Raw genomic sequence first — 26,114 nt, forward strand, 5'->3', positions numbered from 1 at the left:
TCAAACTGTTCACCTAAACGAGTAATTCCAACAGAGAACATCACATCAAAATTATGATTCAGTGGCGTTAATGCGCCGCCAATCACTGGATAATACTATATCACGTTTTCCAGTGGAATAAATTCACATATAGTTAAAAGTAATTGCAAAAAATTTATACGGCTGGAATAAACTGTTTTACTATTAAAATATTATGCACTAATTGCCATGGCTTTGCTCGCGTTTTAGGTTATGGCCGGTAGGTATTAGCGAATTATTACAAAAACCAAATTTCGTCAGAGTCAGTTCTATGGTTTGGCCGTGAAAGAGCAACAGACAGACAGATAGATCTAAAAAGGCTACGCTTCGCTTTTAGGTGTGCTGTAACTGGCTGAATGCTCACCCAAACAAGCCTAGACGGTGCAAATTACAAACAAAATTTCAAATAATCTTAGAACAATTTCTAGAAACCCAACAAAGTTTAATATAGTTTACAGGCTACAGAATACACATCAACTCCACTAAGTTACTTCGTAGTCAGTGGTTCTAGAACATACATTAGATTTATAAGTTGTTGTGTAATCTGTATTTGTACACGGCTTCGTGTTCCACTCCGTTTGACGTGAGAAGCTTCTTCAAAGGGAAATTCGCTCATTTGTATCCGTTGATCAGCGCAGATTACGTTCTGGACTTAAAGCTAAAATGTTTATTCTCACTCGTTCAGAAATGTATACACTTTCATAATACTAACTACTGACCTGTATACCACTCAATATAAGTATAAAACCGAACCTGAAATGAATATACATATGGTTTGTTTTATACGATCTAAATGTTCTAGATAATAAACTCGTAAACTTAAGCTAATACATTTTAAAACAAGTCTAATATTAAACAAAAACGAGCGATCGCGGGACGGATTCGAACGTAGCTTACGCTATTTATTATCTATTAAAAAACAGACACAATGAGACAAATAAACATCGTTTGACAGTAATTACATGACAAGAAATAATATTGATATTCAAAATCCAGAGTAATTTCACAAGAAAATAACTTGAAATAATATTATATCAAACCGTATATAACAGAAAAAAATAAATAGAGGCTATGTTTTTTTTTATTACTTAAAGATTTCGGCCAGTAAACTCTACTGAAAGCTGTGAAAAATAATATCGTTCCAAAAGAAAACAATGCAATATCTGTATTGATTCTTCTTCCAAATTTAAATTTATAAATACATAGCAATAAAAACGGAGTGTAATCTTTCAAACGACGTTTATAAGTGAGATTGTTAATTAAAACCGAGGAAAAATATGGTAGACACAATAGTTAGGTAATTGTTATGACTTCTATTGGCGTTTACTGTCCCAGAAAATTTTAATAGCTTTGTACGCTGGAGGCTAGTACGATGGTTGTTACTCGAATTAAGTCAACTTCATTACCAGATCAAATTTAAATCCTATTCGATGTTCATTTTAATATAAATTAACTAGCAACAACTACAATCGTGTCAGGTATTTGTTTTAATTAATTTATTGACAATTATAATTTTTTTTTATTTAAAAATGCCGAGATGGCAGTGGTTCGAACGCGTGCATCTTAACCGATGTTTGTGGGTTCAAACTCAAGCAAGCACCACTGAATTTTCATGTGCTTAATTTGTGTTTATAATTCATCTCGTACTGGGCGGTGAAGGAAAACATCGTGAAATGAACAAACAACATAAATTATGGTCACCGTTTCATAATACTCATTATCGTCGTCATTATCTCAGCCGTAGGACGTCCACTGCTGGACATAGGCCTCCCCCAAAGATCGCTACAACTACCGGTCTTGTGCAGCCCGTATCCAGCGGCTTCCCATAATACTCATACATATATAAATCATTATATTACAAGTATATAAATTTAATTCACTCCATTATATTAAATTATAAATCAATATAACGTCAATAATTACGAGTATATTGATATTCGACAAAACAAAAAAATACCTTCTAAAAATTATTAAGAACCTTTTTTTTGTGAGAAAATGGTCGTACCCGCCTGGTCGTACCATGCAACTCTCTTTGTGTTTTAAAAAACATTAATTACGAATTACGAAACGAATTTTATATCATTTAATATTTCTCAAACAATGATTAAATTATCGTGAATGCAAGACATTCAACTCGCCGGCGGTGTTTAGAACAATAAAGCTATTATCCTACAAAATTAAATGAATATTTAAGTGTTTCATTTACAAGAATACAAGTTTGAATACAAGTGAGCTATATAACCGTTTCTTGGTAATATTTTCAGTGATATAATATTCCATTATTCTATTTTCAAAATTTGTAAATTAAACTACCAGATCATGTGTAAATTGTTTTTATATTGTGTCATTTATCAATTCGTTGTCTATCTTTTGTGTTATGCTACACTGAATTTAATTCTAAGGGATAAAAAATAGTACTACTGGACCTTTCTAAATGGTTTTAAATACTATTCTTCAATTATTCTTCAATAATATCCCTCAATTTAAATGTATATTGACGATCATTGTACCTGTGTGTGTGATCACACTAGTGTTCTATATAATATATGCTTGTATTATTTTAGATACAATCATCTACGTATACTAGTGTACTAATGCTAATAATATATTATCTGTACATCAAAGTTGTACGTTGGAGTCGGATTTAATAAATACTCCGTACCGATCCTCCGGGGAAAAGAGTATTTATAAAGACGAATGGTTTCTCTGCAATAAATAATATATAATTCTGAGAATAGTGAACCGATTTTAATAATAATTCTTTCAGAAATCTAATATATCTTACGGCACCAATGTCTATGGTCAGTGGTGCCTAAATACCATTAGGTAGTCCATGTCTTCGTCCGCCGACCTATATATTAAAAAGAAGCATTTATTGCGGTGTGACATACATATCACTGTCCAAGTGATTGCGTCAGTTAGAACTTGTAACATAAAATAAGAACTAATTACGTCACCATAAAGTAATCCCATAACGCAGACGCTTTTATAAACTGGATTTTATAGGACTGCAAAGAGTATTTTAAGATTCGTCTATGCTATATCTATGTAAAATGTAAAAAATGATCACACCAATTGATCCTATATTTTATATATTTACAAAAGATATATATAATTATCGTTTTCGTTGTGAAACATCCGGCTGATTAGTTCAGAGTCTGTATCTGAATTATTTATCCCCGAACTAAATAAATAAACAGCAATAGCGGAAGCCATACATCACCAAATTACCCGTAGAAAGGGAACGAATGATTTTACTTTATTTATCCACCAACGAATTGTATTTCCTTATTTATCTATTCACGTAATGAATAAGAAAAATTGTCTGTTTAATTGCTTCTTTAAAAAAACACAAAGTAATAAAATAGTGCCATTTGTAAATGTATATCTTTAGCACACGAAACGGCCTAGTATTTTTTTATTTCAAGAAAAAAAACTTACGATTCAATAAGCTTTTATCATACAACAACATCAACAGCCTGTAAATTTCCCACTGCTGTGCTAAGGTCTCCTCTCCCTTTGAGGTGACGGTTTGAAGCATATTCCACCACGCTGCTCCAATGCAGAGCGGTGGATATACAAGTGGCAGAATTTCGTTGAAATTAGACACATGCATGTTTCCTCACGATATTTTCCGTCACCGTCGAGTCCGAGATGAATTATAAACACAAATTAAGCACAAGAAATTTAGTGTTGCTTGCCTGGGTTTGAATCTGCAATCATCGGTTAATATGCACCTGCTCTAACCACTGGGCCATCTCGGTTCTCCATTTAACATTATTCTACTACTAAGTGTCGCCCGCGGCTTTACTCGGGTTTTAGGGGTTGGCTGTTAAAGAAACCTATGTTCTTCCTTGGGGTTCCAGTTTGCAAATTTCATCAAATTCCGTTCCGTGGTTTAGCCTTGAAACGTAACAGACAGTTACTTTCACATTTATAATATTATTATCGACGATGATTAATTATTTAACGTAAAATCAATACAAATTTATAAAAATTCAACCCTAATAATAATATTCACAGGTTATACGTAGTACGCAACATATAAATAACTGCAGACACGGGTATGTTTTTTGATAAATAATTGATTAAAACCTTTTTCGATACAAGCTAATAATAAAAGTCCGCCTGTACACGTGCGCCGAACTTACTGGATTAAAAAAAACTCAAAAATCTAAAATACTTCATTTATAGGCGGCACATACCCGGAAACTTCTCAAAATCAAACTGTCACCGGAACAAGTATTCGCTATAATATATTCATACTCAGTCAGACATATGAGAACTAAGAGGCCAGCCCGGGCTTGAAGCAGCAATTCGCGGTTAAGCTTAAGATGTACTAATATATGGTCAGATAGCTTACAGGGCAATTTTTTTTTAATTTTATTATCTGTTTTTGAAATTGTCACAGATTGAGATTCAGCATATTAATCTAAATAAATAAATATTGGACAACATCATATACATGACTCTGATCTCAATGTAACTAGCTAAAGCACTTGTGTTATGGAAATCAGAAGTAACGACCCTAACATAAACACCCAGACCCAAGGCAATATAGAAAACTAATGAACTTTTTCTAAATCGACTCGGCCGGGAATCGAACTCGGGACCTCGTTGTGGCGTACCCATGGAAACAGGTGTACACACTACTCGACCATGGAGGTCGTCAAACTATGTAATCGGTATAGGTATAATGTAAAAATGGCGTTTTAACTGTCTATAAAGTTGTTATCTGAAACTCAGAAGTAAAAATAACCTCCATATAAGTATTTAAATAGAGCTGTGATATATTATACACAAAACAAATTTATTAAGAACTGTTTTTATGGATAACATAGTAGAGCTTTTAGTTAATCGTATAAAATATGTAAATTTAAGGTTAGATCACCTTTACTTCTGCTGCCATTGGTACGCGCTATAGAAAGATTTTTTATTTCGAAAAAGATGCTTCATGTTGGAAAAATTACTAAGTTTTAAAAACAAATGGAATTCGACAATTTAATTAGTAGGAACTTTAGTGAAACTCGACTGAAAAACACGTTGGAACTAAAAGTTTTACTTGTAAAGTATTAGCTTCTCTGAAGCTTATTAATTAAAATGGAGAAATGTACTTTTAACAGTTCGACTGTAAACTCATTACTTGTGCCCCTTACACAAATAGATAGTTCATAATAATTATTTATTGCAGAGTGCTTCAATAATAATTAATAACGACCAATCACAATCATTCTAAAATTATACCAGTAATGTTTTATAATATATTTTTTTTTAAATCATGTTCAAAATGTTTCCTAATGGTCCGGTTCAGTACTCCGATATTTGTGAACGGAAATGGAAAATTACACCTATTTAACTTAATTACTATCCCTTAGTGTAAAATTGGAAATTATTATAAACGAGATGGTTTTATTTTTCCTTAAAGTTACTATTTACACTGATATTTATACGAATTTATCCTTCTATTCGTTGTTCGTTGCCTTCTGAACAGTAAATCGTAACATCTGAATGACGCCTCGTAGACAATTCTACCCTTCAGCGAAACTTTATTGATTGTTACCAAGCTTATGTCGGAAAGGTATTATAAGATTTCTATTGTCATCGAATCGTTAGAATGCATTACCTGCGCTTAGACAGTTCAGACATGGCACTGACAATAAGATTCTAGTAATCGGCAAATATTTATGTAAATGCCAAAATCGCAGCAAAAAATCGTATTTAATTCCTAATAATTAATAAAAACTTCGTGTTATTTTAGTTTGAAATACTTGTGATTGAAGAAATAGTGCAAATATAGCCCAAAAAAACTGAGATTCAACAGAGAAATTCTTATAATATCTTTGCAGTCATTCCGCTTATACAGATGGGGGCAGAAATGTTTACACGATTTCCTAAATTAAATCATGTTCTTTAATAATTCGCTCACTTTACTTACTGCTTTGCGCTATACTTTTAGTGGACCGTGAACCTAATAATCGCTCTGAAGTATCTTTGTAATTAATAAGCAAAAGCATTGAAGGCGGTCCGGTGGGCAAAGGTCTACGATAAACGATTTCGTACAGCTTTGAGCAAAGTATTATAAAGCAAAGTAATATCAATCTTAATTATAACTCTGAGGAATATTGTTAAGCGATATAAATAAAATCGTTATTAAATAGCTGTTAATTTGATTTTAACTGATAAACGCCGTATTTGAATTTTAGTCCGCTTCTTAGATTGAATTAAAAGACTTATTTGCAATGATCCGTGAAAATCGCAAAATATTATAATATCTAAATTATTTAAAGTTTCATAATCCCAAGGCACCAACGCACAGAGCCATTGATCAACGGCAGACATATTTATTGACGTGTGACGTCATTTTAGATTGAACCAATCCGTAGCGTTTCCGATAAAATGACGCCAGCTAAAAAAAACTATGAATTCATTAAATAATTGATATTGTTTATACAGATTCATAGATATTTGACCGAATAATTAATGTATGTGTGTGTGTATGTGTGTATTAATTAATAATTATTACATTCTATTTCTCACTGTTAATTAGCTTAATTGTATAAGTTCTTGAATCTTATATCATAGAAATATGATTTTTAAAGAAAAAGAAAAACCTGCATAGCCACTGGCTTACTTGAAAGACCACACACAGCTCAAGCTTCGATTGAGTCAGGTAAATAGGTCGATTTGCGTTAAAAGAGCGTGAGTTTGATTCGAATGCTCTTATATAAGAGCAAATCATTTGAGTTGAAAATTCCAAGTCAAACGTACTATATTGAATTTATAACTAGCCAGTTCTAATAAATTGCGAGAATTGTGAGACTAAACATTTATTATATATCAGAATATTTTAGTTTAGTTAATTATCATAATAAAAAATATATATATACATGATAGGAATGCCTTTCTCAATTATCAATTGTATTTATACTCATGTCAAAAAGATGAAGAGTTTGTTTGTTTGGACGCGCTAATCTCAATAACTACTGGTCCTATTCGAAAACTTTCCTTTGTCAACTTTCGGTGTTAAATAGCCCATTTATCTAGGGCTATAGGTGATATACCATCACGTTACGACCAATAGGAGCGGAGTATCATGAAAAATCTGTAATACAGTTCAGCGAAGTCAAGACGAGCAGCTAGTTGGAATTGAAAATTCCAAGTCAAACGTAAGATATTTAATTAGCCAGTTATTTTATTTAGCCAGTTTAGAAATTTTCTATTTCATAGGTAGGTAGGAGATTTGAAGCTACTAAACATTTATTATGTATTTTAGAATGTTGTTTGAAAAATAATTTTATGGCGCCTTTGAACAAGTTCGAAATAAGCCAGAACTTAATTAAACTTAAGTAACACCTTCGATGGAAAAGGACAGAGATATCATTCATCTTCGTCATGACAAAGCTGTCAGAATGATGAAGGTCGGCTGTGTTACTTGTGTAATTAAAACTACAGTAAATTTGATTAGAATTTGAACAAAAGAAAATTATGAAAGGCTCAAGAAATTATATTGAGACATAAATCTGTTCAAACATTTTTATAATCAATAAAATAAATATTGTACAAAAGTAAGACATACCTTAATATGTATTATATAAATTAACACTGATTATGAAAGCGATACCTTCGCCTTTCCAAGTTAAAAAAAAGGTAAAAAAAAATCTAATATCAGTGACCTATGTCTGTTATATAAGAGTACTAACTCCCCGTACCGACTTAGACTTCAACTTACCTGAAGGTAAAATAAGAATTTTATTTACTACAATATCGCAGCGCCATCTACCGGGTTCAAAACAAACCATACGGATCCACTCAAATACAAAACAAACATAGAAATCGGTCCAACGGTTTTAGTTACAGACATACACACGTTCAGAATATTTATAAATATAAAAATAGTTTCCGAGATTACTATAATACATTCTATTAAATTGCTTTATTTATGAACTAACATAAAAGTATGGGTTTATCAAATTTTTTTTTTCATGGTAATTTTTTTTTTTGTAATTTATAATAAAAGTATAAAACCTTCACATTTCACAAGACACAATTCAGTACATTTTTCTACTATGTGTGCCTACTTTAATAATAAAAAATAAAAAATAAAATGTGTTAGAAAAAACGCACATGTTTCCAAAATTTTATTTATAAACAAATACAATTTAAAAATTACTCATGTACTTATCACGACTGCGTGTAATGATGACAAATGCTAGCTCATAGTCAATCATTATTTCATAAATGCTTATTGTTTAATGATAACATTTGTATTTACTATATAGAATGTCATATGTTTATTATTGTTACTTAGGTGTGTAAGGTCTATTATCTAGTATAGTGAGCAGGTGTGTTGGATCAAAGAGATACAATATCAGAGGCGTATTATGCATGATTATGGCGTATGGTACAAGTCTATAGCTTTCGCGTTGAATTCTTTTTGAAATATTATATATATTGTTATTATAAAAAAAAAAATATATTTTGTAATCTAAATTATAAATAATCGCTTTTTATGATTATTTATTTATTGCCCTTGATCGTACAATATTTTTTCAACACATGTAATAAAAAAAAATTGAGATTATAACCATGGAGAGTTCAATATTAATGTATTATGATGCTGTCTGATGCTGCATATTTAAATGATGCCTAGATTTACGTACTTTTATTATCTGCCCGCATAAGCGCAAAAGATGATGTGTGACGGATATGCATGACGTCATAAACTAAATATAAATTATATCTTTGTATGATTTCTAGGCACTAAAGTTAATAACAGTGACGATAATGTGATTATTTTACTTTGCCAATTTAAAAATATAATCAACGTATACACAATTACAAAATGATAGAAAGCAATTGCTTTAAATTTATGGAATCACTTGTGAATGATAGATCAATGCTCGCGCTGGTTCGCCCGTGCAAACTCAAGAATAATGGCGCCCGGTGAAACGAAAATTATGCAACAATACATAACACGATGAAATTTGTACTCCTATTGATTTGTATAACTTAACACAAGAAAAACCTAATATAAAACGATCTGAGTCCGAATCTAAAGTATTGTATATATAAAATTTTAAGTATCGCCATAGTGGCCGCACGCCACTTAAAATAAGTAAGCAGACTTGGGAATGCTCTGCCTAATGGTATGTTGTCACCACTACCCTTAGACAGTAGCACTATGTAATTCCATTATCATACCTCAATACATCATTAATCTTGAGAACTAAGATCTGTCGCTTGACCTGTGATTAGATTTCGTCTCATTTTTATTATAATTTTGACTGACTGGCGTGCAAATAGACCACCTGATGGAAGTGGTCATCACCACTCATAGACAATAGAACTGTGAGATATATTAACCATTCCTTACGTCGCCAATGCGCTACCACCTCTAAAACTAAGATGTTACGTCCCATGGGCCAGTTACACTGGTTCACTCACCCTCCAAATCGGAATATAACAATGCTGAATACTACTATTTACCTACTCAGATAGGCCCATACAAAGCCATACCACAACTGTTTCTACAATTAATAATGTCGTAAGAAAGAATCAAGTAAATTGTTTGTAACAATAGACTAAGAGAGCACGTAATTTTTTTTTTCGATCTTGTTCAAGACAACATTAGAATTTAAAATAAATTGTCATAAAATGTTAAACAGCGTAGAGAATTAATAGAATATCGATGCTATTCGTCTTATTTTTTGTAACGAATTTTCTTTTCAATAATGAGTTGAATTTACATAAATATCGTCGAATGCTAAAAAAACCGTCACAGAGAACTTCGTGTTAGGTATTTAAATGATCTATTTGAAAGAGAACTTGAGATGTTTGTCCAAGTTTAAAAAATAAATTGCATAAATACTTCAACTTTCAAAGACAACGTAATACTTATTGAAAGAACACGAAGCCCTATTAAAAAAGTATAAAACAATCTACGAAAAAAAAAGTATAATAAAAATTATTTTATGACTTTTAATGTCAAACTAAACTGAAATATGTCGAGATACCATAAATAAATTATACTTAATTTAATAAGATATCAGTAAGTATCAAGAAATGTATAAGCAACACATTTCTTAAAGGCTGGAAACGCACCTGCAAGCCCAGAGGTTTTGCAGATGTCCATGGGTAGTGGTAGTCACTTTTCTTCAGGTCCTACTCGTTGCCACCTACTACATAAAAAAGTATACATAAGTTGTAAAAAAAACATGTTAGTAGATTAAGTATCTTGTTTAAATATACTTGATGTTTATTGCAAGTCAACTCTTTAAAAGTAAAATAAAAAATACTAGCTAAACCTGCGGCAGTACCCACACAAAATTTATAAAATTTTTCCTATACCACACACACATACACTAATCGTTGCCACACATTTTACCACCTCGAGGGGTGGATAAAAAGAGTAACCTATGTCATTCCCTGAGACTCAAACTAAACCACACCACTTCAAATTTCTACTAAATCGATTTTCGATTTAATTGTGAACATAAACAGACAGAGTTACTATCGCATTTATAATATTAGTTTAAATATAGATTGCATATGACTATCTTTTTTTTAGTATTCTATTATTTTCAAGGGACCTATATAGGCGGCCTATATGTCGGCCCCATTGTTACACGCTTAATTAAATCAAAAATTGTTTAAAAATTAAGAATAAATAAGAAGCAATATTAAAAAAAATGTGTTCCTATTTTAGTGTTTCTCTCAAACACGTATAAAGTTTATCTTGATCGACTCAACAGTTCAGTATACTAATGAACTCTGCTATAGTATTATTTTTTCTAATATAATTTAACAATACTTAAATAACAATAAAATATTTAAATAAATAAAATTCTAATAATAGTCACATTTTAAACATCTGGTCTTTTGTTATAAACGCTACCGCTTATGAATTGTCATTTACATAATGAAATCAATCCGCTCAGTGGATCAGCAACACGTGGTTCGACGCTACAACGTATACCCTATATTTACAAAGTATATTATTATTATACCCACAAATATGTATTGTATGCATATTAATTCAATGAATATATATGTCGTAGTCAATTGGTTAAATTAGCCATTCAATAAAACGTCGAGCCACAAAGTCGTCGGCCAATTCATCTATTAAGCTGCAACATAAAAAATTAAGAACAAATAACAATTTCATATATATATAAGGACATTTTTAAAAAAGTTATGTAGACACGAGTAGTGAAATTTTAAGGATCAAATATCGTTCAAAAATTTTTATATATTATGTTTTGGATGGTCTCACGTTTCGTTTCACTTGTGTAACATCTAGTGCATTACAAATACTCCTTTTATATTTCCAATATCTTTGACACGACTTCCTAATGAAACGTTAATAACAATCTTTTAATATTACTTTCAAGTTCAACTTGAATTGGCTGTTACTAAGCTTTGAAATTGGACAACCAATCAGTGGCAATTTGGCCTTTCCTATTATCTATATTATTGGCTATAAAGATTTTTATTACATTCATCTAGACTGATAATTTCGCTTTAATGTTTGAAACAATAAAGCACTATAAGACTCAAAACATATTTAAAAGTTTAAGAAACGTTCATAATAACTGGAAATATTTCGAGAATTTAAAGCGTCAATAGTGCAAAGTTTTACGGACCGCCTAGCGATGTAAAAAGTAGCAGGATCGATCCTGACCCCTTGGGTTATTGTCGTCCCTACTCCTAACACAAGTGATAACCTTAAAAGCCATTCCTTTTAGGCCCCCAAATAGGAATATTAGTAAGTCCTTAATTAATTTGAGGCATTGCTATTATTCTAAATTTAAATAAAAATAAAAAATCCTTAGTTCATGTAATAAATTAAGAATAAATATTAATTAGACGCAACAGAACCTAATTAATGTTCTATCTGGATTTCCAATTTTAAATCGTTTACGTAAAAGTATTTAAAATCTATATATAGGTAAATCAGATGAGCGATGGTGTAATGATTTGATCCCACGGTGAATAGACATAGATTCTATTCCGGTCCAAATTCGACTGATCCGCAGCTGGATCGTTGTGTTTTTAAACTTCGTCATCAATCGGTTGCGTTCAAGTGAAAATTTGAATTACATAAACATAAATAAAAAGGCATAATGTTTGTACTCTGCGTTCTTAAACCATTGATCTTACTGTGATGAATATTTGTCTAGTTGTACTGTAGACGTCCGGGCGTCTAACCAAAAAAAACAAAAGCTTTTCTTCGTATATCCGTCCTTCTATATAAACGTTTTATGTAGACCCTTATACGTGCCAAATTGAGACGAGGAGTTAGATACAAAACAAAAAAAACGCCTCTTTGATTATAGCAAACTATCTAAACCTGCGCGATATTTAGAATACTTTACCAATAGCACACAAACTGTTACTCCGCGTTCGACTCCCTAAGGGCGTAAATTAAAAAAGTGGCCTAATTTCTTCTCCTGGACTCAAACTGTTTCGATACCAAATTTCATTTAAATTGGTGCAGCGGTTTAAGCGCGAAGAAGCAACAGACTGACTTACTTTCGAATTTATAATATTAATATAGATTATTGTGCTTCAAAATCATACATAATTAATTAATTATATTATACATAATTATCTTAATAATGTATTAGACGGTTCTGATCATGCAGAATATTGACTAACGTAAGTGTAAATGTAATCAAGCAAACACACTAATGCAATTTGACAGTATAACACACCGCTACATTGATTTAAATTGAATCGTATGTAATTAACTCATAGTTATATATTTATTTTCTATAACTACCAGCGTTGATACGCGGATTATAACCGTATATATAAGATATATATACGGTTATAATCTATATTAACTGTAAAATCTGCTAAACCAATACACTTTTTAACTTATATCAGATGATGCAGTGCGATTCGGAGAAGGTTTTAAGTACACACAAAATCGTCTATAGACGTTGTCTGCCAAATATGTCATACTATTCACGTGATATGCTTTAATTTAATATTCTTGTAATCGATTTACTGGATTCGCTGGAAACCGACGCCAACTGAATCGGAATACCCACCAAAAACCATTGGTACCAATGGTACTCCGTCTGTGGATCGCTTGAGTATATTACCATGTAGCATCGTGTACAGACCTACAAGATTATTACACTGCGGACTTAAATTATATTATGTATAAATAACAACGAATTACATAAAGCTACTGCACAAAATATTACGGAGCAGAATGGTTTCAAGAATGCTGGCAACAATTCCCCGATGAATAGCCTATTCATTGGGGAAATGTTGCCAGCATTCAGTGAAAATGAACCAGCCTGTCACTAATGGAGACAATACAACTGTCTGTTATGATTTTTACAATTTTAACAGAATAACACTTCGAGGTAAATTCGTTTAATCATTAATAAAACTGTTATATTTAATTGCAATAATAATAATATTTATTTGAAGCAATATCTTCTTAATACTGTTTAAGTCTTCAACGGTATATCTTCTAAAAACCATATGAACAATGTATTGTCGTCTTTTTAATGTTGTTTAAATAATTATACTCCTCAAGTAACTTTTATTATTATCTAAATAGTCGTTTAAAATTTCGTCGATCGAAGTAACAATGCTACCTTTATATATTGAATTAATATTAAATGTTAACGTGATAATATATTTAACTAATTTCCGCTCTTGTTTTAGGGCGGTACTTAAATTTTAAACATAAACAAACTATGTTTTTCTTTTGGGTTCATGATTGCTTCTTACCAAACTTAATCAAATTCGGTTTAGTTGTTTAGCCGTGAAAACATAACAGGCAAACAGACAGACTAATATTAGTAAAAAATATTAATAATTATTTAAAAAAAAAAACAACATTTTAATGCCTCTGTGTCATTGTATCGCCTAATATTGTTTATTTGAAAGTTAGTTAAATTGTTGCTGAATGGATTTGAACCTTGCTTCATAAACAGAGTGCATTCTGGAATACATGTAGTTTCTTTATTTATTGTTATTTTAAAAACATTATTTATTACATTTAATTAAAAACGCGCTAACGCTTATAACTTGGGCGAGCTTGTAATGCAATCATCACGCTCGATGAATCAGTAAAGTGGCTGGTCTTCTGTGAAATGATCACCGCATTATAGTTTGTTAATACTTTATTATTGTGTAAATAAAAGCATAATAAAATTAAAATCGATTAATAGCCTGTAGTTATCGAATAGTTATTCGTTTAACTTTAGCGCTAATATGATAACGTCAATTATTTTTTAAATAAATCTGGCTATTCACGTCCAAATATTTCCTGTAAATAAGTCAAGTCCCAGGCTATCCCAGTATATCCCAGTATATCGTTATGATGTAGTATGGTGAAGTGTGATGACGTAATAAATATTAGGGCACAGGGTTCCGTACTTCTAAAGCGAAAAGGAAACCTACATAAGATCACGTCGTTTTCCGTCTGTCTGTCGGTCTTATTCTCTTGAATGCGTAAAGGTATAAAATTGGAATTAATATCAACCCAAATACTAATGTGGGTCTTGAAGATGTGAAAAAATCAAACCTCTAAGTCTACGCAATCAAAAGTTACGGCCGTTTATTTCCCATACATGCACAAAGGGAACCAAAACCTATAGGGTACTTCCCGTAAGTAAAACTGTTATTTCATCTGTGTATTTTTGTCTATTCCTCTGATGGTACGGAACTCAGTGTGCGAGTCTGAAACGAACTTGCCCTGTTTTTAGTATTATTATATATTGAATAATATTTTAAGATGATTACTTTTTGCTGTACAATAATAACCTCACCACTGGACGCGAAGGTTTGGACTTTATTCCAACACGCTCTGATGCGGATTGCTAGATATGGTAGAATCCAAAACTGTTGCAGTTAGCCTGACGATATTTTCTTTAATCGCTAATAAATACAAGCCAATTGTTTGTTTTATTTTTTATTAAGTCAAGTACCATCAGGTTTTGATCACTTACCATCATTTGGCCCTGATAGTAAGTTGTCACCACCGCCAATAGACATTGACGCTGTAAGAAATAATGACCATTCCTTACATAACACCAATGCGCCACCAACCTTGGGAGCTAAGATTTTACGTCCCTTGGGCCTGTACACACTGGCTTACTTACCCTTCAAACCGAAACACAACAATAAATATTGCTGTTTGGCGATAGATTATTATGAGTTGGTGGTACCTACCCAGACGGGCTTGCACAAAGCCCTACCACCAAGTGTTCTTGGAATCTACGGTTAAGATTGAAGTCTCATAACCACCAAGCCATCTCGATCCTTTTTATAGTCTCAGTCTTTGTATTTATGTTATTGTTTGTCTGTAGTGCTGTAAAGAATACTTAATAATAAACCAACGTAAAACCTATTGGACTTCTAAAGTCCAGGCGGTCGGAATGCTCCCAGCGCTCTCGGAACACTACAATTTAAAGTCGTTATATTTTATTCCAACAGTTCCTAGAATTTTAAAGTACAATAAATAGCAACTAGAAGCATTTTCATTACATTAAAAATAATTACAACTCCAGTTGTTAACACTTAACACTTCGCTCTAACAGAGTAATTTACTTAATTAAGGTTGGAAGTCGCTTATACAAAGGTACTCTTAATATTAACAAAGAAATTAGGTTTGTAACGAAAGCGCCGGTAACGTGAAGTACCGCCGTTTTACCGTATTGTACCAACTTTTTACGCATGGATGTAAGATTTGTCTTTAGATAGTCCTTTAAAAACTTAAACATAAATAACTCAATGGTAAACGGGCTCAGTAATGTAAAATATTCTAGGGAGATAGTAGTGGCATAGCTACCTAGCTACTAGGGTAAGGGCCCCGGTGCATAGAAAAATAATCGGGCCTCCCACATGAACTTATATCGCCCTTCAAAATTATAGATAGGAAAAAAAAATATCTTGTGAGCAGGGTCGAGGTTTTCTAGCTTCAGGTGGCGAGTTGGCTGACATACTCTTTTCAAAGCTTAGGTTAGAGGGCCCCCTGATTTCCGGGGCCCTAGTGAGTGCACTAGGGCTCCGGAAATAAGGGGACGCCACCTGGCTCTACAATAGCTACGCCACTGGGAGGGAGACTTGTGAGTTCAATTCTGATCTCTTGGACTATTGTCGTTTTCATTAAATATATAAGTTGTATGCTTAATTACAAGGTAGAGCTAGGAATGTTGACAAGGCGATTAATTAATCTAATCTATAAATCTATGATTATGACTACATTGGGCATTCTCAATGGAGGCTAGACACTTTATCTGGGTATATTATAGTGCACAGACATAAATGAATTGACTGTTCCCTTACTTAGTATTTATTGATTTATTGGAAGAGTATTATTATAGAATATTGAATGACATACTCCGTGATAAAAATGGTGGACAAGAATAACTACTGAGATTCTTGCCGGTTCTTCTCGGTATAATCTACTTTTCCAACTGGTGGTAGCTTTACATTTAATTCAGCACTGTAACATTCAAAACTGTTTTTATGAGAATACTTGAATAAAGAATATTTTGATTTCAATTTGACTATCAACACGATGAAACAGCAATTCAATACAATAAAAAAAGATTAGATAGAACGAACTATCGACCTTTCACAATTTTTTTATCCACGAGAGTGTAGTCACTGCATAATCCGGTCTACTATTAAAACATTTTCAACATAATATCCAACATTTTTTTATCTACAATCTGAGTCAGCTTAAGAATATTGGAAATTCCTTGTAGAACTGGTTCTAATAGTAGTATTTACTGACACAGACTTTAATATACTATTTAATCTATAGTTATTTTCAAGTAATCAGAGCAAACATATTGAAGCAATCTAAACTTATGCCATCAGTCTGGTCCATTTAGCATCCAAGATTATATTGGAGATATAACAGGATGTAGTCAGCACACGTGTATTTTGTCGTAGGAATTTCGTATATGGGCATGTATTTATCAACGTGTGCCTAAAGTTTGTAGTAGTGATCCAAGGAATTGTTAATATTTTTTTATTAAATTCATAAGCGAACCGGCAAATGGACCACCCGAAGTTATACCCGCCATAAGAAATTTTAAGAATTCTATACATCACCAATGCGCCACCAATATTGGAACTAAGATGTCATGTCCCTTGTACCTGTAGTTACCGTTACTAGCTCACCGTTCTAACTAAAACAGAACAATACTAAGTATTGCTGTTTGGCGGTAGAATAAATGGTTAATGGTCTTTATTCAATATAGAAATGTTTACACTTGCTTATTGATGGTTAAAAATCTACCACCGGTTCGGAATTTAGCACCTCGGACCTGAGAAGAACCGGCGAAATAAACTCAGCGGGATATATATATTTTTTTACCATTTTGCATGTACAATGATAATTTAATTTTAGTTATTTGAAACAGCCTGGAGGCGATCATTTCATTCCCAAGTTGTGCAGTCAACTAAAAAGTCATTAGTGTTGTAATATCCTTTAGCTAGGTACCTTCCCAGACGGGTTATTTTTCTTTCTTACTATATCAATGTGGTTAAAACTTATGGACACATTTACTCATCTGCTAATAGTGATTAATGATAAGTAATATAAGCCTATCCTTACTGTATACACTATTGTACTTTTCAATGTACTGACAATCATTAGATCTATGATTGTCTGATCACCCTTCAAACAACATAGCGAAACAAAATACTAGTAGTATTTTAGTAGTTGATGGTAAGATTACTTCCTAGCAATCCAAATGGGTCTTATACTTAAATAATATTTTTTCTTGTAAAATAGAGAGCATTTTTACCTTTTTTCAAATACGGATCAGAGATTTTGCTTCTAGTTTCGTTTATCCGAGGTCGTATATCTTGTGTTTTTTTGGCACGTACCCTGTTCTACGCTGACCTGCCGTAAGCTTATATCATTATTTTTAGGTCCTTTATAATTGACAGGATTTTTTCGTATATTTTGCTTGATTTTGCGATGATAAGAATCTTTTCTTAATTGAGTGAATTATACGTATCGAAAGTTTAATATATTTCATTATATAATTAACAGAAATTTTTAAATTTCCACTTTGGTGTGAATTACTAGCTGGCGAATCATATTTTAAAACTTTGACTTGGTTAAAAAACAATGAAATACGTTTAAGGTTTGGTGTTTATGTTCATGCACAGAAAACATTATGGGAAAGAGATTTTATTGTCAAGAATAATTAAAGTTTGCTAAAAGAGCCGAGTTGGCCCAGTGGTTAGAACGCGTGCATCTTAACCGATGATTTCGGGCTTAAACCCAGGCAAGCACCACTGAATTTACATGTGCTTAATTTGTGTTTATAATTCATCTCGTGCTCGGCGGTGAAGGAAAACATCGTGAGGAAACCTGCATGTGTCTAATTTCAACGAAATTCTGCCACATGTGTATTCCACCAACCCGCATTGGAGCAGCGTGGTGGAATATGCTCCAAACCTTCTCCTCAAAAGGAGAGGAGGCCTTTAGCCCAGCAGTGGGAAAATTTACAGGCTGCTAATGTGAAAAAAAAAGTGAAATTATGTGTGCGAGGGGCCACTTACCATCTGATTCATATGTTCAGGTCGAAGTCTGCCTATCAAAAATAAATGTTTTTTTTTTATTAAGAAACTAAATTTAAATTTTCCGTAGAAACATAAGATTTTGATATTAAATTATTGGTTGTTTGTAAAATTGAAGTCATACAAAATCTTAGTACACAAAACTGGCGTTTCTTACCTCGGTCTCATATTTAGTTATCGTATATTTAGAGATCGTTTTGTAAGATGAACATGACAGAGCGTTAGACGAATGAACGAACTGTTTATCTAGGAAACTAAATTTCATTTATAATGACGATATACTAAAAATAATATCTTGAGACAATTATAGCGCGATTTAAAGAACTACTAACGCCATCTATTAACAACAAAATAAAGTAACTGTTGTAGTAACATGAATATGAACTCAGAGTTTGCATTGAAGTAAGGTTGTGTTACAGGTAGATGTGGCGAAGGCAGCCCGTGTGAGCAACTCTGCAGAGAGCTCCACGATGGTACCTACGAGTGTGGCTGCGGGCCGGGTTTTGTGCTGCACGTCGACGGATATGGTTGTTTAGGTAAGTAACAAATATATGAGAAATCTAGAACGATATAGTTTGTACATTATACAAAATTATATCATAAATAATATTTATGTGTAAGTAAATTTAAGCCGATGATTGTAGGTTCAAACTCGTTCGGGCATAATTAAATTTATTTTATAAATAATTTATTTCAACAGTGAAAGAATACTTTATTAAACACGTGATAGATGAAACTCTTCCACGTTTTGTGTTTGTGCTATTTATCCACCAAACAGCAACGTCGATTGAGCATAATTATCTCCTAACCTTCTCCTCGACTGAAGAGGAGTCCTTTAACCAGCAATGGGATATTTATTAGCTGTTCCTTTATGTATTAATTTATTTATTCAACAATCCACTCATTAATTCATCAACGATTTGTTTAAAAATATTTTTGCTTTGACATGTTTTTGATTTTTTATTATTTATCTGACAAATAAAGCAAAAACACAAATCATTCAAATTTAATTTACAATTATCTGCTTAATTTTTTTAATTTAATCTTTAGTGAACTTACAAATGCGAAGACAGATTTTGAATTCAGGAAAAGGTATTGATCAAATGTCATCCGTCGCCATTAATCATGTACGGGTAGTTAATTTTTATTGATAGCGGATATTTAATCAATTCAACCTTTGCATATAAACTGACACCCAACCAATTTTGCGATAAGTAGCGCAGTTTAATTCTTTTATTGGATTAGCTCGCGAAATATTTTTGCTCGTCTGAATACAAGATGAACTAAAAACAAAAATGTATACATGAAAACTTAAGCTTCCCGGGCTTGAGCTCGCAATCTTAGACTATAATTAACTTGTTCTTATCACAGCGCCATGTCATTCTTCAGTTCTAATTACCATTTAATTATTTCTATCAACATTTATTAGAACGAAATCTATAAAAGACTAGTTGTTGAAAATAAAACGATAAATTGAATTTCCCGCGGAAAGTTGTCTTATTCAATTTTCTATAGACGTCCAACGAAAAGCTAAAAATTCAAGAAGTCGTTGAACTGAATTTCTCCTACATAAAGACTTTGAGATCGACTGACTACACACTTGAGACATTTTACTAATAATTAGACCTTCGTTTGCATTTGCGTCAAAGAATATTAAAATATAAGTCATCATACTAATATATAATCATATAAAGCTCTGAATCGATGAAATCAACCATAAATAACGTTGGAAATATTTACTGACGATTATGAATCTCGTATTTTACTTCCGCTGGGGCCAGAAGTGATAGAAATTCCATGAGTAAATGCTTCTACCATATCTACCACTACTTCGTTTTTGTTTGTACAGTAAATATTTTAAACTATAAAATGTATACAAAGAACTTGGACTACCCTCTTTCTAAATTTTTATACCTAAGGTTATTCAAGTTGCCTGGGAATGATCGATCTAGTCCTGGGACCACTTTCGAACGCTTTTAACCTATAACAAGGTTTATAAATAAGTAGCCTCCTACATTTCATCCGAGATGGCCCAATGGTAATACGTGCATCTTAAACGACAATTGTGGGTACGGATGTACTCTCTATTTCCTCCCTAACCTAGTCAGGTGGGACTGAAATTCCACACAATCGAAGACGTCAGACACAAGGTCAAAACATTATTTATATGACTCAAAATTCTTAAAAGAACCTACTTGAATAAATAATATTGTAATTGTAATTTTTACCTATATTATTTGCTTATTACCAAACATACTTAAATTAAACTTTATAATTCTCAAACTCAAACTCAAATCGGCACTCAAATTCGGCCCATCTCAAATGAAAAGGCGTTATCTAATGTTTTCTAAATAATACATCATATAAATTTTAAATTAACATCAATGAAAAAAATCTGTTTATATAGTCAAATCAAAACCTTATTTACATATAATTAATCTTACTTAAAATTACATAGCTTACACAAAGACGGTCTACTTGAAAATTATCTGTACCGTGCCCTTGCGAAATCAAACGAAATCAAAATAATTAACTTTATTACCATAATTAATATTATTAATTTGTAAAATACTCTGTAAAGAAATCATTCTGTTTTAAACATATGTAAAAACTGTTTTAAACGATAGAGATAGAAAATATAAAAAAAAAGAATTACATTAATAAATCCGAGTAGAAGCGTGTAAACGAAGAGCATTGCCCTCTTTTCAAATCAGCATAAGCGCAGCGCTTGAGGCTTCGCGCGAGCGCTTCAAGTGCTTTTATCGCTGAATGGGATGTGACAGGCGTGCACAGCGAATAATTCGTGCCAGGTGTTTGAGTGGATGACTTCATGAGAGCTAGTTGTTAGTGAATTGATTTGTTTAAATTAGTAACTTTTAATAATGTGTTAACTTAAAGTTATGTAATAGTTTCATTTAAACTGCGCCTCTCTAACATAGACCAATAGACAGGATTGTTTGGGTGTGTGTGAGCGCTTGGCTACCATTTACGTCGTATTAGTTATCGCTCGCAGCTTCGCTTGAGTTTCAGGCGTTGGGCTACATTTTCTTTACCTAACGCCTGTCCCTCCTAGGAGTTCAAACTTGCTCCTTGCCAAATTTCTGTTTAAACAAGAGCAACAAATAGACAGACAGAGACAGAGTTACTCTTACTTTTGATAATATAGCTATAGATTACTGTAGATTAGTACAGATTTAGTGACCCACAATAAGTTATTTAGAAGTACTTCATAATATGCAAAGGGTAACATTAGTATACCTAATATTATGATTCGATTTTCTTTATCTAAAGCATAAACAATTTTTAGATAAATATCAATGTTAGAATATTTTTGTTATTTTCCATGTAAGCTGTGACAAAAAGACGTACAGACACGAGTTTGATCATAAAAGGATTAAACTTTTTATCGAATTGTTAAAAAAAAAAGTGGAAAAATTCCAACGTTTTTTATAAGATATTTGCAATTACAATAAACATTTCCAACCGACGGTAGCAAAATACGTACATTTCAATAAGCTTATGTATTTTGATTTAGTATATATTATCCGTATTATAATTATAAAAAGTAATTATTGTTATTCGATTCATATTGTGAAAATCATTTTCAAATCTGATTTATATAATTAATATGATTGCTAATTAATTATTTACGTAAAAACAAAGCAAAGTTTTCGATTATAATTAAAAAATGTTTTACATTGTTTTAATATAACAATAAAGGACAGTATTAAACTTACTCAAAGATCGTATAATATAGTCTAAATAATTGTCTACCCTAGTAGTTGGTCTAATGGCTAGATATAAAGCTGCAAATCTGGACGGTTCAAATTCCAGGTTGGGCTTATAAACAGTCATTGTAAATATTGGACAACATCACATACATTACTCTGATCCCAATGTAAGTAGCTAAAGCACTTGTGTTATGGAAAATCAGAAGTAACGACGGTACCACAAACGCCTAGACCCAAGGCAACATAGAAACCGTGACGCCCTATTGTAAAGATTGTCCTAACCTTATCCCTCTTCGTTCGTATTACATGTGATAGGGTAAGAGTGAGGGCATTATGTCAAAGTGTAAAATCTCTCGTGCAGGAGAGCTTTTCTCTAATAAGAAACTCGAAACTCACCGCAGAATACGAGCGTAAAATGTTAGGATGTGACATGCGACATAAACTGTAATCATCGTAAAATTTGTAGGATATACGTTACACCGTCGGCTGTCAACATTTCACGAGTGAGATATATGTAACAGAATCACACAGCAGTTAGGAATTCTCAAATCGATGTTGACCCAAGAGGACGTTTTCGTATAAAATTATTTACTGTACAGTATAAAATAAATAATATTCATCGGGTACACGTAGGTACGTAACCTATTAGCCGTGAACCCGATGGGATGTCCGATCGGAAAACATTGTAACATTGATCTTTGTAAACTTACTAGTTGTCGCCCGCGGCGTCGCTCGCATTTTAGGGGTTGATTACTTTAGGGGGAGAGTTACTTTCACATTTATAATATTAAGTATAGATAAACAGCGACCCAAACCCCAATTTGCATGTTTCATTTTAATAAATGACGACCATATAAACTTTCATCTCCACTTTACCTCCTTAAGGAATGAGTTTTCGAAAGCGCTTTATCGACTGACCTTTATTCATAAACGCCAGCCTAAATACCGACATCCATATTTCAAATATGGAAAAAACGCTATAATAACTGCCGTTTCTCAAAAATAAGCCTAAATACTGATGCCCAATTTTTATTTATTAGAAATGATAATTTCAGAACAAACTTTCACTCCCCATTTAACCCCATTTGGGAGATGAATTTTGAAAAATCATCTTAGTGCTCATTTCAGTAACATAGTGTATTTCTGAGTAAAATTTCATCCTGTTAGGATGTGCTCAGTACGTCTGTAAACCATTTCGAAAATTGTATTAAGTAGATTTCGTTCCATATTTATTTATAAAATTATTAATTAGAAAGATTCATTTTCTTAATGAATCTATTATAATAATTACCAGACCAAAATTCTATTAGTTCTTTATTTTTTCTACTCTTCGAAAACCATAGCATTTTCAGTTCTTTATCAAAGCTCATTTTCTTTTATACTAACACTATAAAGAAGTGCACTTTGTATATTTTTCTGTAGGTGTAAGTAATCTCCGGAATAATCCAATACTAAAATCACTATTATAGAGCTTCCTTATTCCTGAGTGCTCTAGATTCTATATTTGTCATTGTCATATACATTTTTTTATTAAAAAAATATGACCACGCGAAGCTTTATCGGGTCACTGGTATTAAATAATTTAATCATATATTTTCGTAAAGAATAAAAGAATTTAAAGATTTTTCCAAGGAGAGCAAAAGTCACGTAGCTCATATTTATTCGATACTATCCAAACTCTGAATTCAATAGTAATCCAAATACAAACGCTATTTGAGTTACTACTGAGTTAATACTGAGTCGCGAATACAGTTGATTCAGATGAATGACGCAGTTTACGTGACAGATGCTTGTTTCCAGAAGTTTCTAGTTTAATCGGCACTAGCTATAATTTCGATAAAGTTGTGCCTCTGTGTGTGTGTATCTGTCTCGTTAAGGTAGTAGTTAGCTTATAGAGCTAGCTAGATATAGATTTCGAAGTCTTGAGTTCAAACGATCTATCGGGCCGATCAAAACTTATTGGCTTTTTATGCCTGAGTCTAAAATTTGAAAGGGTACCCGAGCCTTAGAAGTCACATAAGGACATCGTTTAAGTTGGGTAAAAGATAAATATTACTTAATACTCAAAAACCATTCAATAAGTATGAAAAACATATTCAAGAGTTAAACGATTGATAAGGTCCAATATTATAAATGCGAAAATAAGTATATTTACGCTTTCATATCTTAACTACTAATCATCTTGAAATTTTGGATACACGTTGTCAGGGGTACAGAAAAAGACATACGGAACCTAACGTGACTACCGCTATAAAACTAGTCGCCAATAAATATGAAAAACTCAATAAATGTACATGTATCAGCTCTGTTCATGAAATGATTTGGTATACTTTTGGCTAGAAGTATTGTCTTATAAACATTTAAATTTGTAATTAACCGAACACTAGTGGCGTTATTAGGATTAATTAGCTATAAACAAATAAAAATATTTACTGTACAAATCATGACTGCGTGGATAGTAAGAATACTAGCAGCATTTCCCCGTTGAATCGCAATTCCGATCCATTGGGCATCTTTATACATTGGCCTTATGATCTGTTATTCCTAGCCTTCTAATCCGTACGTAACAAATCAATAGTAGATGCTTATTTACGCCTGGTAGACAAGTTTATTAAACGACAGCAAAGCAATAAATATCTTGAATCTAAGTGGTTTTTGCATTAATTAACTTTTTTGCATTAACAGCCTGTAAATTTCCCACTGATGGGCTAAGGCCTCCTCTTCTTTTTTGAGGAGAAGGTTTGGAGCATATTTCAAAACGCTGCTCACATGCGGGTGGATACACATGAGGCAGATTTTTTTTATAATTAGACACATGCAGGTTTCCTCACGAAATTTTCCTTCACCGCTAAGCACGAGATGAATTATAAACACAAATTAAGCACATTTGAACCCGCAACGATTGATTAAGATGGACGCGTTCTAACCACTGGACCATCACGGCTCTTAAATAACTATTTCTGATAAACATTAATGTTAAGTGGCAAATGTCTAATGAATCAATGACGTTGAAAGAAATCTGATATATTTATGAATATTACCGACGTTTTAATTTATTATAATAAATCAGATCAGTATTTCATTTATTATATAAGTAATACTGAGAATAGATTTTCGCATTTAATTTTGCTGTGTAAATTTAATGTACAGAGGTAATTTCTCAGAATATTTTTTATGTGAAATACGTTTTATGGAATAATTAAAAAAAACTCACAATTAATAATGTACTTACCCTGAAGTAGTTTCACAATCAAAACGGATACGAAAATAGTTCTTTGCTCGATCCTAGGAATGCCAATTTATATGCTCATATTTTTTGATCTATTTTAATATTGCAAATTTGTTTAGTCTAAATCGAATGTAGGCAATATTATACAAATTAAATTAATTCTTCTAATAGTATTTTTAATACATCAAAATAATGAAATATTATGTATATTATTTATAATAATATATTATGATAATCCGTAAGTAAACATTCCAACAAAAACTTTCTCTTTCTACAAAGTATAAATAAATCCAAGTTAAATTATTAAAAATCTATTTTGAATTTAATCAATGTACTAAAATATAGCCTAATTTTATACACATGTGTCACTTGTATCAAAATGTGTATAAATGTCTTATTAATCAGTTAAATGGAACTTTATTCAGTGGATTTAAAATTCTGTACGAGATCTGAACTACGATTACGTATGCTAGTATGCGTGCATCAAATAAAAACATAATCATTTACACAAAACAAATCCTTGCCTGCACAAAACGCTTAGTAAAAATAATTATTTATTTTTA

At 32.1% G+C, this 26,114-nt stretch overlaps 1 protein-coding gene across 1 annotated transcript in view; it reads left to right on the forward strand.

Moving 5' to 3' along the window:
* The window catches only part of LOC125072835 (pikachurin-like), a 194,201-nt gene that overhangs the window by 102,351 nt on the left and 65,736 nt on the right, over positions 1 to 26,114 (forward strand). Inside the window, exon 3 of the mRNA XM_047683552.1 lies at positions 19,011 to 19,127. Within this exon, the coding sequence (XP_047539508.1) occupies positions 19,011 to 19,127 (117 nt within the window). The remainder of the gene's footprint in view (positions 1 to 19,010; positions 19,128 to 26,114) is intronic.

Source organism: Vanessa atalanta, chromosome 22 (genome assembly GCF_905147765.1).
Source record: "Vanessa atalanta chromosome 22, ilVanAtal1.2, whole genome shotgun sequence".
Lineage (NCBI taxonomy): Eukaryota > Metazoa > Arthropoda > Insecta > Lepidoptera > Nymphalidae > Vanessa > Vanessa atalanta.